Source organism: Pongo pygmaeus, chromosome 14 (genome assembly GCF_028885625.2).
Source record: "Pongo pygmaeus isolate AG05252 chromosome 14, NHGRI_mPonPyg2-v2.0_pri, whole genome shotgun sequence".
In the NCBI taxonomy this organism is placed as follows: domain Eukaryota; kingdom Metazoa; phylum Chordata; class Mammalia; order Primates; family Hominidae; genus Pongo; species Pongo pygmaeus.
In genome coordinates, this window is record NC_072387.2 from 61,135,414 (window position 1) to 61,152,565 (window position 17,152).

The window sequence follows — 17,152 nt, forward strand, 5'->3', positions numbered from 1 at the left end:
CCATAGACAGGGGGCAATCATTTTGGCCAGGTACATTTGCCTTTTGCATGGTTTCTAACTACCCTGCAATAATATAATGATAGTCTGCTAGAAGTTAAAAATTACACCTATTAAACAAAAATAAGTTGAGTTTAGGTGACATGAGATGGATAATCCACTAGTATCCTTATGTTTTGGAGACCCTTAAGTTTATTTTAGAGCAGCAGAAGCAACTTGGAAAGCTCCTTTTGAAGATGGATAGGGAATTTCTAATAAGATATTTTATGTTACTCATAACTTCATCATTTACTATGTTATTATATATAGAGATATGACAGACATATTATTTATTTTAGGTGAAAGAGCTTATGATCCTAAGCACTTCCATAATAGGGTCAGTAGAATCATGATTGATGATCATAATGTCCCCACTCTACGGTAAGTTTTATGCTAAGTTGACTATCAGAAGGGGGCTAAATCTATTGGGCTTGATTTTTTGAAAATATTTTAACTCAACTAAAAATCCTAACCTTGAAATCAGGGAGATGGTAGCATTCTCCAAGGAAGTATTGGAGTGGATGGCTCAAGATTCTGAAAACATCGTAGTGATTCACTGTAAAGGAGGCAAAGGTAATAACATTTTCCTTTTTATTCCTCCCGTTCTAAAGATGTGTAAGTATATGTAAAGCACAAGAACAAGATACCTGTTGCTATTAATAAGTATTAGTAATTGTTAGCATTTAAAAGTATTAGCTGTAAGACTGAAAGAAGGGAAGGAGAAAGGAAAGGAAAGAGGAGAGGAGGAAGAGTAGGAGATAGGGAGAGGATAAGGAAGGGAAGAAAGTGGGAAGAAAGAACTAAGGAGGGTTGAGCGTATTTTCTCTTGTTTTTCTATTTGGATATCTTTATTTTTGGTTTGCCAGTTTATATCTCTCAAAATACAAAGTCTTTAATTTTGGAGTGTCAGAGTAGTTTTATTTAAGGCTGCTCTTTTTTATTTTTAAATTAACAATAAAAATCAGTATATTCATGGTATACAACATGATGTTTTGATATATGTAACATTGTAAAATGGCTAAATCAACCTAATTAACATATGCATTACTCCACATACTTTTTACTTTTTTGTGGTGAGAACATTTAAATTGTACTCTGTCAGTAATTTTCAAGTCTAGATTATTATTAACTATGGTCACCATGTTGTGCAATAAATTTCCTGAATTTATTCTTCCTGTCTAACTGAAATTTTGCATCCTTTAACTGACATCTCCACAATCCCTCCTTTTTGTTCCCCTCAGCCCCTGGTAACCACCATTCTACTCTCTGCTTCTATGAAGTTGACATTTTTAGAGTCCACAAATAAGTGAGACATCCAATATTTGTCTTTATATGCCTGGCTCCTTTCACTTAGCATAACGTTCTCCAGGCTCATCCTTATTATCTCAAGGGACAGGATATCCTCTAAGGCCAAATAGTGTGTTCTTATTTATATATACCAGGTATTCTTTACCCGTTCTTCCATTGATGACATTTAGATTGACTCCATAGCTTGGCTATTATGAATAATGCTGCAGTGAACATGGGAGTGCAGATTTAATTTTCTTTGGACATATACCCAGAAGTGGAATCTCCAAATCATATGGTAGTTCTATTTTTCTATTTTTAGTTTTTTGAGGAGTCCCTATGCTGTTTTCCTTAATAACTACTAATTTACACTCACATCAACAGTGTACAAGAAGGTTCTCTTTTCTCTACATCCTCACCAACGCTTCTTTTGTCTTTTTGTTAATCACCATCCTAACAGGTATGAGGATATCTCTTTGTGATTTTAATTTGGTTTTCCTGATGATTAATGATGTTGAGCATTTTTTCATATACCTCTTGGCCATTCATATGTCTTCTTTTGAGATATATCTTTTCAGGTTCTTTGCCCATTTTTTAGAGAAGTAACTTGTTCTCTTGTTATTGTGTTGTTTGAGTTCCTTTTTAAAAAAATTAACCTGTTCTTGAATATATGCTTTGCAGGTATTTTCTCCTATTCTGTAGGTTGTCTCTTTATAATTGTTTCTTTTGGTGTGCAAAAGCTTTTCAGTTTGATACAATGTCATTTGTCTATTTTTTCTTTTGTTGCCTATGCTTTTCAGTCATATCCAAAAAATCTTGGCCCAGACCAATGTCAAGAAGCTTTTCCCCTATGTTTTCTTCTAGTAGTTTTCCAATTTCAGATTTCACAGTGAAGTCTTTACTTTGAGTTGATTTTTGTATACTGGGTGAGATAGGGTGCAGTTTCATTCTTCCGCAAGTGGATGTCCAGTTTCCCCAGTACTGTTTATTGAAGAGACTGTCCTTTCCTCATCGTGGATTCTTGGCACCTTTGTTGAAGACCAGCTGAAAAATGCAGGGATTTATTCTGGGCTTTCTATTCTGTTCCATTGGTCTCTATGTCTGTTTTTGTTCCAGTAATATTTAAGGTTGTTCTTAAACTTGGTGAGAATCTTTTAGATTAAGGGAGCCAACACAGAGATGCTATTTCAAAAACTATACTGGACTTATTATAGTGTAATGGTACAAAGAAGTTTATATTGGCGGGGTTAAAATGGGGGGAAAAGCCACTTGTAAATCCAACCAATTTAAGTTCAGTTAGCTTTTCTCTCATTCAGGTTTAGGCTTTGAATAATCATCTTAAGGATATTTCACAATTTTTGAACAAACATAAAGAATTACATTCTTAGAGGGCTGTAAAACCATTTTTATATCAAATTCCAGGAAAACATAACACCGTAAACTGACTTATATAATTCAGTAAAATGAAGTTTTAGTTTTATTGAGAACTGGTTTCAAGCCCATTAGTTAATATACAGGTTCAGTGTTTAGCTCTACAGGTTTGGATATTCTGTATAAACTGGCAATTTACAATACCATAGTTAAATTAAGAATATAGAAGTTGAATCATTTGAAGTTCCCAGTTTTTTAACCATCTTTTGGTTTAAAAATGGCCATTTCACATTACCTAACCTAACATGTTATTTTTCAAGCAGTAGCATCAGTTTTCTATTAACTAATGCTAATTCCTTGCTTGAAGGATTTCAAATTTGACTTTTTTTCTAAAAACTTTTGCTGAGAGGGGGTTTGTATAATTCTGTGTTCACATAATATTTTGTTGATTTTTTTAGGTTGTTTAGAGAATATTCAGCTGGTATGCACCAGAGAAGCCTCTTTTTTAAAATGTTCATTCATATTTGTCTTGCTGTCTTCTGATTGGTTGCTGCCTGCAGGTTATCAGTAGTATCATGATAGTAGAAATATTTTATTATTGATTTATAGGAGTTCTTTAAAGAATCTAAATGCCAATTTTTCTTAGTATTGAAAGTATATTCTCCCACTGTGTTCTCTTTTAAATTTGATTATGATTTATTTTGTTGTATAAAAGTTTGTAAATTTGTGTTTTGTTTTGAGACACAGTCTCGTTCTGTCACCCAGGCTGGAGTACAACGGCTCAATCTCGGCCCATTGCAGCCTCATCCTCCCTGTACTCAAGTGATCCTCCCGCCTCAGCCCCTCTGAATAGGTGGGATTACAGGCACGCGCCACAACGCCCGGGTAATTTTTGTATTTTTTGTAGAGACAGGGTCTCCCTGTGTTGCCCAGACTGGTCTTGAACTCCTGGACTCAAATGTTCCACTCGCCTCAGCTTCCCAAAGTGCTGGGATTATAGGTGTGAGCCATTGCGCTGGCAAGAAGTTTGTAATTTTGAATGTAGTAAAATGTGTTAATCCATGTGTATGTATTTCATGCTTTTCTGTCATGTTTAAGAAATTCACCCCTATACTGAGGTAGTAAAGATATTCTACATTTCTTCAAAAACCTTCAAGTTGCATTTTTAATATTTGGGTCTTAAATCTAATTAAAATTTGGGAGAAGTTTTTTTTTCATATGGATAGCCAATGGTCCTAACAGCATCAATTGCATGCTATTTTGTTCTCCATTTATTTGTAATTCTTCTCAATCATATACCAAGTTTCTACAAATATTCAAAATGATTTCTAAGTTCTCTATATTACACTTTTGTAATTATTGTAGCTTTATACTGTAGTTTGATAAAGGCAGAATTGTCTTGCTCTTCTTGGAACGTTATTCTTACATTAAATTTTAAAATAATTTTGTCAAGTTCCATTATAAAACACATTTAGGATTTTCATTGGAACTACATTGAATTTATAGATTCACTTGAGAGAGCTGACAACTTTGTGATATTAAGTTATACATGTGATTGATCTTGTTCATTCTTTAATTAAATATTTTATATTTTCTTCATCATGTCTTTGCACATCTTTTCACAAATTCATTCCTACACAAATTGTGACTGCAAGTGGAATCTCTTTTTTTTTTTCTGTTACATTTGGATTGTTTCCAATTTTTACTATGATAAATAATGCTGCTTTTTTTTTTTTTTTTTTTTTAGGCGGAGTCTCACTCTGTCACCCAGGCTGGAGTGCAGTGGTATGATCTCATGCACTGCAACCTCTGCCTCCCAAGTTCAAGTGATTTTCATCCCTCAGCCTCTGGAGTAGCTGGGATTACAGGCGCCTGCCACCACGCCTGGCTGTTTTGTATTTTTAGTAGAGACAGGGTTTCACCATGTTGGCGAGGCTGGTTTCGAACTGCTGACCTCAAGTGATCCGCCTGCCTCGGCCTCCCAAAGAGCTAGTATTACAGGGTGAGCCACTGCACCTGGCCCAGTAATGCTCCTTTTAAAAATACATGTTTCTTGTTGCGTATGTGGCCATATTTTTGTTGAGTATATACCTCAGACTAAAATGGTTCTGTCTTAAGGTAATGAATCTTGAACTTTACTTGATAATGTCACCTGTTTCTAAAACAGTTGTACCAATTTTCACTCCACTGGTATTGTACACTCGAAGCGTTCCATATCTTCCCCAATACTTGCAATTCTGAGTATTTTTATTTTTAGCCATTGGGTGTTTGTGTGATGGCATATTATGGTGGTGTTCATTTGCATTTCTATAATTAGTAATAAGATTGAAGAAGTTTTCTTAAGATTATTAAGTATTTGGATATCCTTTTTTGTAAAGTAACTATTAAATTCTCTTACCCATTTTTCTCCTGGATTATTTGTCTTTTTTTCTCTTGATTTGCAGTTTTTTATATATTCTGATTTCCATTCTGTTATTGGTCATACATGTATTTCAAGAAAACTTTTCTGCTCTGTGATTTGCCTTTTCTCTCTCTTAGGAGTATCTTTTGGTTAACAGAAGTTCTTAGTTGTATTACCATCATAGGTATTATGCTTTCCCTTTATAAAGTTTGTGTTTTTGTGTCCTGATTAAGAAAATTTTCCTTGAGTTTAAAGACATTCTACTACTATATTTTCTTTTAGATGGTTCATTTTAAAATTGATTTATAGGTGTGGTGTGAGGAAGGGGTTAAGTTTAATCTTTTTCCATATATGGCTATCCAATTATTCCAGCACACTGGTTGAGAAGATTTTTATTTCTTTACTTCCCTGCAGAACATGAGTCTGTTTCTGACCTTTCTATTCTGTTCATTGATTTATTCATCCGTGTGCCAATAGCACAACCATCTTACTGTAGCTTTCTAATAGTCCTTATTTCCAGTCAAGTGAGTACAATCATCTTTTTCTTTTTCTTCATAATTGTTTGTGTATTTTAGGCCATCTACATTTCCATATAAATTTGGGAATCAAACAAAAGGCAGCAGAAACCTCTGCAGACTTAAATGTCCCTGTCTGACAGCTTTGAAGAGAGTAGTCGTTCTCCCAGCATGGAGTTTGAGATCTGAGGACGGACAGACTGCCTCCTCAAGTGGGTCCCTGACCCCCAAGTAGCCTAACTGTGAGGCGCCCCCCAGTAGGGGCAGACTGACACCTCACACGGCTGGGTACCCCTCTGAGATGAAGCTTCCAGAGGAATGATCAGGCAGCAACATTTGCTGTTCAGCAATATTCGTTGTTCTGCAGCCTCCGCTGCTGATACCCAGGCAAACAGGGTCTGGAGTGGACCTCCAGCAAACTCCAACAGACCTGCAGCTGAGGGTCCTGACTGTTAGAAGGAAAACTAACAAACAGAAAGGACATCCACACCAAAACCCCATCTGTATGTCACCATCATCAAAGACCAAAGGTAGATAAAACCACAAAGATGGGGAAAAAACAGAGCAGAAGAGCTGAAAATTCTAAAAATCAGAGCACCTCTCCCCCTACAAAGGAACACAGCTCCTCGCCAGCAAAGGAACAAAGCTGGACAGAGAATGACTTTGATGATTTGAGAGAAGAAGGTTTCAGACAATCAAACTTCTCTGAGCTAAAGGAGGAAGTTCAAACCCAATGCAAGGAAGCTAAAAACCTTGAAAGAAGATTAGACGAACGGCTGAGTAGAGTAACCAGTGTAGAGAAGTCCTTAAATGACCTGATGGAGCTGAAAACCATGGCACGAGAACTACATGACGAATGCACAAGCTTCAGTAGCTGATTCAATCAACTGGAAGAAAGGGTATCAGTGATTGAAGATCGAATGAATGAAATGAAGCGAGAAGAGAAGTTTAGAGAAGAAAGAGTAAAAAGAAATGAACAAAGCCTCCAAGAAAGATGGGACTATGTGAAAAGACCAAATCTATGTCTGATTGGTGTACCTGAAAGTGACGGGCAGAATGGAACCAAGTTGGAAAACACTCTTCAGGATATTATCCAGGAGAACTTCCCCAACCTAGCAGGGCAGGCCAACATTCAAATTCAGGAAATACAGAGAACGCCACAAAGATACTCCTCGAGAAGAGCAACTCCAAGACACATAATTGTCAGATTCACCAAAGTTGAAATGAAGGAAAAAATGTCAAGGGCAGCCAGAGAGAAAGATCGCGTTACCCAGAAAGGGAAAACAATCAGACTAACAGCAGATCTCTTGGCAGAAACTCTACAAGCCAGAAGAGAGTGGGGGCCAATATTCAACATTCTTAAAGAAAAGAATTTTCAACCCAGAATTTCATATCCAGCCAAACTAAGCTTCATAAGTGAAGGAGAAATAAAATCCTTTACAGACAAGCAAATGCTGAGAGATTTTGTCACCACCAGGCCTGCCCTACAAGAGCTCCTGAAGGAAGCAGTAAAGATGGAAAGGAACAACCGGTACCAGCCACTGCAAAAAGATGCCAAACTGTAAATACCATCGATGCTAGGAAGAAACTGCATCAACTAACGAGCAAAATAACCAGCTAACATCATAATGACGGGATCAAATTCACACATAACAATATTAACCTTAAATGTAAATGGGCTAAATGCTCCAATTAAAAGTCACAGACTGGCAAGTTGGTTAAAGAGTAAAGACCCATCAGTGTGCTGTATTCAGGAGACCCATCTCACGTGCAGAGACACACATAGGCTCAAAATAAAGGGATGGAGGAAGATCTACGAAGCAAATAGAAAACAAAAAAAGGCAGGGGTTGCAATCCTTGTCTCTGATAAAACAGACTTTAAACCAACAAAGATCCAAAGAGACAAAGAAGGCCATTACATAATGTAAAGGGATCAATTAAACAAGAAGAGCTAACTATCTTAAATATATATGCACCCAATACAGGAGCACCCAGATTCATAAAGCAAGTCCTTAGAGATCTACAAAGAGACTTAGACTCCCACACAATAATAATGGGAGACTTTAACACCCCACTGTCAATATTAGACAGATCAACGAGACAAAAAGTTAACAAGGATATCCAGGAATTGAACTCAGCTCTGCACCAAGTGGACCTAACAGACATCTACAGAACTCTCCACCCCAAATCAACAGAATACACATTCTTCTCAGCACCACATCGCACTTATTCCAAAATTGACCACATAGTTGGAAGTAAAGCACTCCTCAGGAAATGTAAAAGAACAGAAATTATAACAAACTGTCTCTCAGACCACAGCACAATCAAACTAGAACTCAGGATTAAGAAATTCACTAGAAACTGCTCAACTACATGGAAACTGAACAACCTGCTCCTGAATGACTACTGGGTACATAACGAAATGAAGGCAGAAATAAAGATGTTCTTTGAAACCAATGAGAACAAAGACACAACATACCAGAATCTCTGGGACACATTTAAAGCAGTGTGTAGAGGGAAATTTGTAGCACTAAATGCCCACAAGAGAAAGCAGGAAATATCCAAAATTGACACCCTAACATCACAATTAAAAGAACTAGAGAAGCAAGAGCAAACACATTCAAAAGCTAGCAGAAGGCAAGAAATAACTAAGATCAGAGCAGAACTGAAGGAGATAGAGACACAAAAAACCCTTCAAAAAAATCAATGAATCCAGGAGCTGGTTCTTTGAAAAGATCAACAAAATTGATAGACCGCTAGCAAGACTAATAAAGAAGAAAAGAGAGAAGAATCAAATAGACGCAATAAAAAATGAGAAAGGGGATATCACCACTGATCCCACAGAAATACAAATTACCATCAGAGAATACTATAAACACCTCTATGCCAATAAACTAGAAAATCTAGAAGAAATGGATAAATTCCTAGACACATACACCCTCCCATGACTAAACCAGGAAGAAGTTGAATCCCTGAATAGACCAATAACAGGCTCTGAAATTGAGGCAATAATTAATAGCCTACCAACCAAAAAAAGTCCAGGACCAGACGGATTCACAGCCGAATTCTACCAGAGGTACAAGGAGGAGCTGGTACCATTCCTTCTGACACTATTCCAATCAATAGAAAAAGAGGGACTCCTCCCTAACTCATTTTATGAAGCCAGCATCATCCTGATACCAAAGCCTGGCAGAGACACAACAAAAAAAGAGAATTTTAGACCAATATCCCTGATGAACATCGATGCAAAAATCCTCAATAAAATACTGGCAAACTGAACCTAGCAGCACATCAAAAAGCTTATCCACCATGATGAAGTGGGCTTCATCCCTGGGATGCAAGGCTGGTTCAACATACACAAATCAATAAACATAATCCAGTATATAAACAGAACCAAAGACAAAAACCACATTATTATCTCAGTAGATACAGAAAGGCCTTTGACAAAATTCAACAGCCCTTCATGCTAAAAACTCTCAATAAATTAGGTATTGATGGGACGTATCTTAAAATAATAAGAGCTATTTATGACAGACCCACAGCCGATATCATACTGAATGGGCAAAAACTAGAAAAATTCCCTTTGAAAACTGAAACAAGACAGGGATGCCTTGTCTCACCACTCCTATTCAACATAGTGTTGGAAGTTCTGGCCAGGGCAATCAGGCAGGAGAAAGAAATAAAGGGTATTCAATTAGGAAAAGAGGAAGTCAAATTGTCCCTGTTTGCAGATGACATGATTGTATATCTAGAAAACCCCATCATCTCAGCCCAAAATCTCCTTAAGCTGATAAGCAACTTCAGCAAAGTCTCAGGATACAAAATCAATGTACAAAAATCACAAGCATTCTTATACACCAATAACAGACAACCAGAGAGCCAAATCATAAGTGAACTCCCATTCACAATTGCTTCAAAGAGAATAAAATACCTATGAATCCAACTGACAAGGGATGTGAAGGACCTCTTCAAGGAGAACTACAAACCACTGCTCAACGAAATAAAAGAGGATACAAACAAATGGAAGAACATTCCATGCTCATGGATAGGAAGCATCAATATCGTGAAAATGGGCATACTGCCCAAGGTAATTTATAGACTCAATGCCATCCCCATCAAGCTACCAATGACTTTCTTCACAGAATTGGAAAAAACTACTTTAAAGTTCATATGGAACCAAAAAAGAGCCCTCATTGCCAAGTCAATCCTAAGCCAAAAGAACAAAGCTGGAGGCATCACGCTACCTGACTTCAAACTATACTACAAGGCTACAGTAACCAAAACAGCATGGTACTGGTACCAAAACAGAGATATAGACATATAGAGATAGGGAACGGAACAGAGCCCTCAGAAATAATACCACACATCTACAACCATCTGATCTTTGACAAACCTGACAAAAACAAGAAATGGGGAAAGGATTCCCTATTTAATAAATGGTGCTGGGAAATGGTAATGGGAAAACTCGCTAGCCGTATGTAGAAAGCTGAAACTGGATCCCTTCCTTACAGTTTATACAAAAATTAATTCAAGATGGATTAAAGACTTAAATGTTAGACCTAAAACCATAAAAACCCTAGAAGAAAACCTAGGCAATACCATTCAGGACATAGGCATGGGCAAGGACTTCATGTCTAAAACACCAAAAGCAATGGCAACAAAAGCCAAAATTGACAAATGGGATCTAATTAAACTAAAGAGCTTCTGCACAGCAAAAGAAACTACCATCAGAGTGAACAGGCAACCTACAGAATGGGAGAAAATTTTTGCAATCTACTCATCTGACAAAGGGCTAATATCCACAATCTACAAAGAACTCAATCAAATTTACAAGAAAAAGCAAACGACCCCATCAAAAAGTGGGTGAAGGATATGAACAGACACTTCTCAAAAGAAGACATTTATGCATCCAACAGACACATGAAAAAATGCTCATCATCACTGGTCATCAGAGAAATACAAATCAAAACCACAATGAGATACCATCTCACACCAGTTAGAATGGCGATCATTAAAAAGTCAGGAAACAACCGATGCTGGAGAGGATGTGGAGAAATAGGAACACTTTTACACTGTTCGTGGGACTGTAAACTAGTTCAACTATTGTGGAAGACAGTGTGGCGATTCCTCAGGGATCTAGAACTAGAAATACCATTTGACCCAGCCATCCCATTACTGGGTATATACCCAAAGGATTATAAATCATGCTGCTATAAAGGCACATGCACACGCATGTTTATTGTGGCACTATTCACAATAGCAAAGACTTAGAACCAACCCAAATGTCCATCAATGATAGACTGGATTAAGAAAATGTGCCACATATACACCATGGAATACTATGCAGCCATAAAAAAGGATGAGTTTGTGTCCTTTGTAAGGACATGGATGAAGCTGGAAACCATCATTCTCAGCAAACTATCGCAAGAACAAAAAACCAAACACCACTTGTTCTCATTCATAGGTGGGAATTGAACAGTGAGAACACTTGGACACAGGAAGGGGAACATCACACACCGGGGCCTGTTATGGGGTGGGGGGATGGGAGAGGGAAAGCATTAGGAGATATACCTAATGTAAATGACGAGTTAATGGGTGCAGCACACCAACATGGCACATGTATACATATGTAACAAACCTGCACGTTGTGCACATGTACCCTAGAACTTAAAGTATATAAAAAAAAAATTGGGGAGTCAACTGGTCAAATACACATACCTGATAGAAATTTGTTTGGAATTGCGTAGAATCTATAGATTGGGGAGAATTGAATCTTTACAATATTGACCCATTCAACCCATGAGGAGAGATGTTCTCTCATTCAGTTAGGTCTCCTTCCATTTCTCTTTACAATGTTTTCTCATTTTCTGTGTAGAAAGCTTGCATATTTTTGATGAGATTTATTCCTAGATATTTGATATTTTGTGGTTATTTAAATGATATCCCTTTAAAACGTTTATTTTCTAAATGTTGTTGATTTAAATGCAGTTCATTTTATTTATTAATCTAGTAATTCACAACTTGACTAAACTCACTTTTTTTTTTTTTTTTTTTTTGAGCTACAGTTTCATTGTCACCCAGGCTGGAGTGCAGTGATGCGATCATGGCTCGCTGCAGCTTCAACCTCCCTGGGCTCAGGGAATCCTCCCACATCAGCCTCCCGAGTACCTAGGACTGCAGGCAGGTGCCACCATGCCCAGCTAATTTTTTGATTTTTTTGTAGGAATGGGGTTTTGCCATGTTGCCCAGATTGGTCTCAAACTCCTGGGCTCAAGTGATCTGCCAGCCTCAGCCTCCGCCTCCTAAAATGCTAGGATTACAGGCCTGAGCCATTGTGCCCAGCCTAAACTCACTTATTAGTTCTACTAAATTATCTATAGATTCTTTTGGATTTTATAGTACACAGTTATATCATGTGAAAATAATACATTGTATTTTTTCCTTTTCAGTCATTTTTTCCCCCTAGCACTGGCTAGAACCTTCAGTACAGTGTAGAATTAGAAGTGGCAATAGCAGCCATCAGTGTACACTTCTATTCTCAAAGGAAAAGCTTTCAGTGTCTCTCCAATTGCTTTACAAGCGTGTGTGTGTGTGTGTGTGTGTGTGTGTGTGTGTGTGTGTGTGTGTGTGTGTGTGTGTGTGTGTGTGTGTGTGTGAGCTACCATTTATCAGATGAAGAAATTCCTTAGCCAGGCGCCATGGCTTACGCCTGTAATCCCAGTACTTTGCGGGGCCCACTAGGGCACATCACTTCAGACCAGCCTGGGCAACATGATGAAACCCCGTCTCTACTAAAAAATAAAAAATTAACCAGGTGTGGTGGTGCGTGCCTGTAATACCGTCTACTCCGGAGGCTGAGGCATGAGGATTGCTTGAACTGAGGATGCAGAGGTTGCAGTGAGCCAGTATCACACCACTGCTCTCCAGCCTAGATGACAGAGCAAGACATTGGCTCAAAAAAAAAAAAAAAAGAAAAAGAAAGAAAGAAAGAAAAAGAAAAGAAAAAACAATGTCTTTAGTTTGCTGAGTTTTTTTTAAAATCATGAGTGGATGTTGAATTTTTCCAGATTTTTCTGAATCTTTGAGATGATAATTTTTCCCCTTTATCTTATAAATAAATGTGGCTAATTACATGATTGATTAAGTGGTAAACCAACATATTTCTGGAATAAATATAATTGAGTTGTGCTATACTATTTTATTAAATAATTATTAAACTTTTTTTATTCTTGGATTCTATTTGTTAATATTTTGTTTAGGATTTTCAAATTGATGTCATCAGTGTGATTGGTTATAATTTTTCTTTCTCATAGTTTTTTCAAATCTTGGCTTCATAAAATGAGTTAGATTTCATTTTCTCTTCTTTTATTCCCTCGATGAATTTATGTGTGCTGTTTTTTTTTCTTTTTAAGTGTACGGTGAAATTCACCAGTGAAGCTACATTGGTCTAGAGTTGTCTCTGGGGAGAAGTTTTTAAATTATCGCTCAGTTTCGTATATAGAATTCTCTATAATTTTATTTCCTTAGCCTGTTTTTGCAGGTTATTGTTTTCCCAGCATTTGTCTATTTAATCTAAGTTTGCAAATGTCTTGGCATCAAATTATTCACAATATCATTTTACCATTTTAATGTCTACAGAGGCATTCCCTTTTTATTCCTTACATTATTTTCTTGGTGTCTTCTCCCTTTTTTTCTTTTGATTAGTCTCACCAGGGAATAAGCAATTTTACTAGTCTTTTAAAAATGACAAATTTGGCTGAGCGCGGTGGCTCACGCCTGTAATCCCAGCACTTTGGGAGGCCGAGGTGGGTGGATCACGAGGTCAGGAGATCTAGACCGTCCAGGCTAACACGGTGAAACCCCGTCTCTACTAAAAACACAAAAAATTAGGCGGGTGCGGTGGCGGGCGCCTGTAGTCCCAGCTACTGGGGAGGGTGAGGCAAGAGAATGGCGTGAACCCGGGAGGCGGAGCTTGCAGTGAGCTGAGATCGCGTCACTGCATTCCAGCCTGGGTGACAGAGCGAGACTCCGTCTCAAAAATAAACAAATAAATAAATAAATAAATAAATAAAATAACAAATTTTTGGCCTTACTAATGGACTCTATTATTTACTGTTTATTTCATCAATTAGTATTATATTTAGTATTTTCTTTTGTATTCCATGGGTTAATTTGTTCTTTTCCTGACTTCTTAAGATGAATAATTCTTAGAGTGTTGACCACTCTGTTTTCTATTTAGCATTTAAGGCTATACATTTTCTTCTAAGAGTTGCTTTAGCTTCGTCCCACAAGTTTTCATATGTAATATTTTCGTTTTATTGGGTTCAAATTATTTTCCAATTTTCACTGTGCTTGGTGTTTTTTTTTTTTTTTGACCCATGAGTTGTCTAGAAGTATACTTCCTTATTTCCAAACGTAGGAGACTTTTGCATTTATCTTTAAGTTTTTGATTTCTGAAGCCAGGTGCAGTGGTTCATGCCTGTAATCCCAGCAATTTGGGAGGCCGAGGAGGTGATTTATCTGAGGTCAGGAGTTCAAGACCAGCCTGACCAACATGGAGAAACCTCGTCTCTACTAAAAGTACAAAAATTAGCCAGGTGTGGTGGCACATGCTTGTAATCACAGCTACTCGGGAGGCTGAGGCAAGAGAATCGCTTGAACCCAGGAGGCGGAGGTTGTGGTGAGCCAAGAACACGCCATTGTACTCCAGCCTGGACAACAAGAGCGAAACTCCATCTCAAAAAAAAAAAAATTTTTTTTAATTTCTGGTTGTATTGTGCTGTGGACACAGAACATACTATTTTTTTTTCTTTCAAATTTGTGTAGACTTGATTTATGGCCCAGAATTTGGTTGATATTGTTAAATGTTTTCTGTACATTTGAAAAGAACACGTATTATGCATTGTTGAGAACAATGTTCTATGTACATGCATTTGTTAATTTATTGAACCCTTCTATATTTTTACTGACTTGTGTTTTGGTTTGATTGAATTTTAATAATTTTTTCCTTCTCACTCTCTACCATTACCTTGGAAGTTATATGCTCCTTTTCTATATTTTTAGTAATTACTGTAAAGATTTCAACCTGAATCCTTGATTTAGCTATTAATTTTTGTTTATGTTGAGCCTGCATCTAGAAATCTTCCTAAACTGTCTCAACTCTCTCGTTAGATTAATGAGTTATTCTATAGATTTACTTACTACACTGACTTACTACACTGGCTAGGCTCTGCAGTACATTGTTAAATGGAAGCAGTGAACAGAGGGCATTTTTGTTTAATTCCAGGCTTTAAAGAAGATGCTATCAATATTACATCATTAATATGATGTTCCTGGTAGGTGTTTTGGTAGATTCCCTTTGTTGAGTTAAAGAAGTGTCCTAGTTTTTATTAATTTTTAAAGTCACAGTTGTAGGTCGAATTTTAGTTAATGCTTTCTCTGCATTAATTGGCATAATTGCAAGGTATGTCTACTTTAATCTGTGAATATGATAAATTACATTAATATAGATTTCTGATATAGGATGATTCTTTTTTTTTTTTTTTTTGAGACAGAGTCTCGCTCTGTCGCCCAGGCTGGAGTGCAGTGGGGTGATCTCGGCTCACTGCAAGCTCTGCCTCCTGGGTTGACGCCATTCTCCTGCCTCAGCCTCCCGAGTAGCTGGGACTACAGGTGCCCGCCATCATGCCTGGCTAATTTTTTTGTATTTTTAGTAGAGACAGGGTTTCACCGTGTTAGCCAGAATGGTCTGGATCTCCTGACCTCGTGATCCGCCTGCCTCGGCCTCCCAAAGTGCTGGGATTACAGGCGTGAGCCACTGCGCCCGGCCTAGGATGATTCTTATATTTTTATTTGTTTTTTAATGGGCAAAGACATTTTTTCTTTTTGAGCTTAGTTTTTTGGTATAATTTCCACTTTTATTTTAGATTTGGAAGTACATGTGCAGGTTTATTACCTGGGTATATTGTGTGATACCGAGGTTTGGGGTATGATTGATCTCATCACCCAGGTACTGAGCATAGGACCCAATAGTTTTTCAACCTGTGTCCCCTTCTGCTGTGCCCCCTCTAGAATTCCCCATTGTCCATTATTGCCACCTTGATGTCCATGAGCATCTATTGTTTAGCTTTCACTTATGAGTGAGAACATATGGTATTTGGTTTTCTGTTCCTGCATTAATTTGCTTAGGATAATGACTTCCAGCTGCATCCATGATGCTGCAAAGGACATGATTTTATTTTTTTATGAATGTGTAGTATTCCATGGTGTATATGTACCACATATTCTTAAGCCAGTCCACCACTGATGGGCACCTAGGTTGATTCTGTGTCTTTCCTGTTGTCAGTAGTGCTGAGAAGAGCATGCCAGGGCCTGTGTCTTTTTGTTAGAACAACTTACTTTCTTTTGGATGCATACCCAGTAATGGGATTGCAATGTCAAATGGTAGTTCTAAGTTTTTGAGAAATCTCCAAACTGCTTTCCACGTGGCTGAACTAATTTACATTCCCATTAGCAGTGTCTAGGTGTATACTCCGCAGCCTTGTCAGCATCTGTTGTTTTTTGACTCTTTAATAATAGCCATTCGGACTGGTATGAGATGTAATCATGTTGTGGTTTTGATTTTCATTTCTCGGATGATTAGTGATGTGGAGCATTTTTCATGTTTGTTGGCCACCGGTATGTCTTCTTTAAGAAGTGTATGTTTATATCTTTTGCCCATTTTTAATGGGGTTATTTTTTTTTTTTTTGCTTAATTGTTGAGTTTCTTATAGATTCTGAATATTAAACCTTTGTGAGATGCATAGTTTGCAAATATTTTCACCCATTGTATAGGCTGTCTGTTTACTCTGTTGATAGGTTCTTTGCTGTGCAGAAGCTCTACAGTTTAATTAGGTCCCACTTGTCAGTTTTTGTGGCAATTGCTTTTGAAAACTTAAGTCATAAATTCTTCCCCAAGGTCAGCGTCCAGAATGCTGTTTTCTAGGTTTTCTCCTAGTATTTTTATAGTTTGAGGTCTTTCTATCTTTAGTTAATTTTTGTATATGATGAAAGGTATAGGTCCAGATCATTCTTTTGCTAGCCCAATATCCTAGTACCATTTATTGAATAGGAAGTCATTTCCTTATTGCTTATTTTTGTTGACTTTGTCAAAGATCAGATGGCTTTCTGTGTTTGACTTTATTTCTTAGTTCTTTATTTTCTTCCTTTGATCAATTTTTTTTTTCCTGCCAGTACCATGCTCTTTTGGTTTCTGTAGCCTTATGGTGTAGTTTGAAGTTGGGTAATGTAATGCTTCTGGCTTTGTTCTTTTTGCTTAGGATTGCTTTGGCTATTCAGGCTCTTTTTTGTTTCCATATGAATTAGATTTTTCTAGTTCTGTGAAAAATGATGTTAGTAGCTTGATTGGAAAAATGTGGATTCTGAAGATTGCTTTTGGTAGCATGGCTATTTTAATGATATTGATTCTTCCAGTCCATTAGCATGGAATGTTTTTCCATTTGTTTGTGTCATCTATGATTTCTTTCAGCAGTGGTTTGCGGTT

At 37.3% G+C, this 17,152-nt stretch overlaps 1 protein-coding gene across 1 annotated transcript in view; it reads left to right on the forward strand.

Annotated features, from left to right (window-relative positions):
- The window catches only part of LOC129011734 (phosphatidylinositol 3,4,5-trisphosphate 3-phosphatase TPTE2-like), a 90,612-nt gene that overhangs the window by 52,005 nt on the left and 21,455 nt on the right, over positions 1-17,152 (forward strand). The window contains 2 exon segments of the mRNA XM_054446913.2: positions 336-417; positions 521-609. Of these exon segments, the coding sequence (XP_054302888.2) occupies positions 336-417; positions 521-609 (171 nt within the window).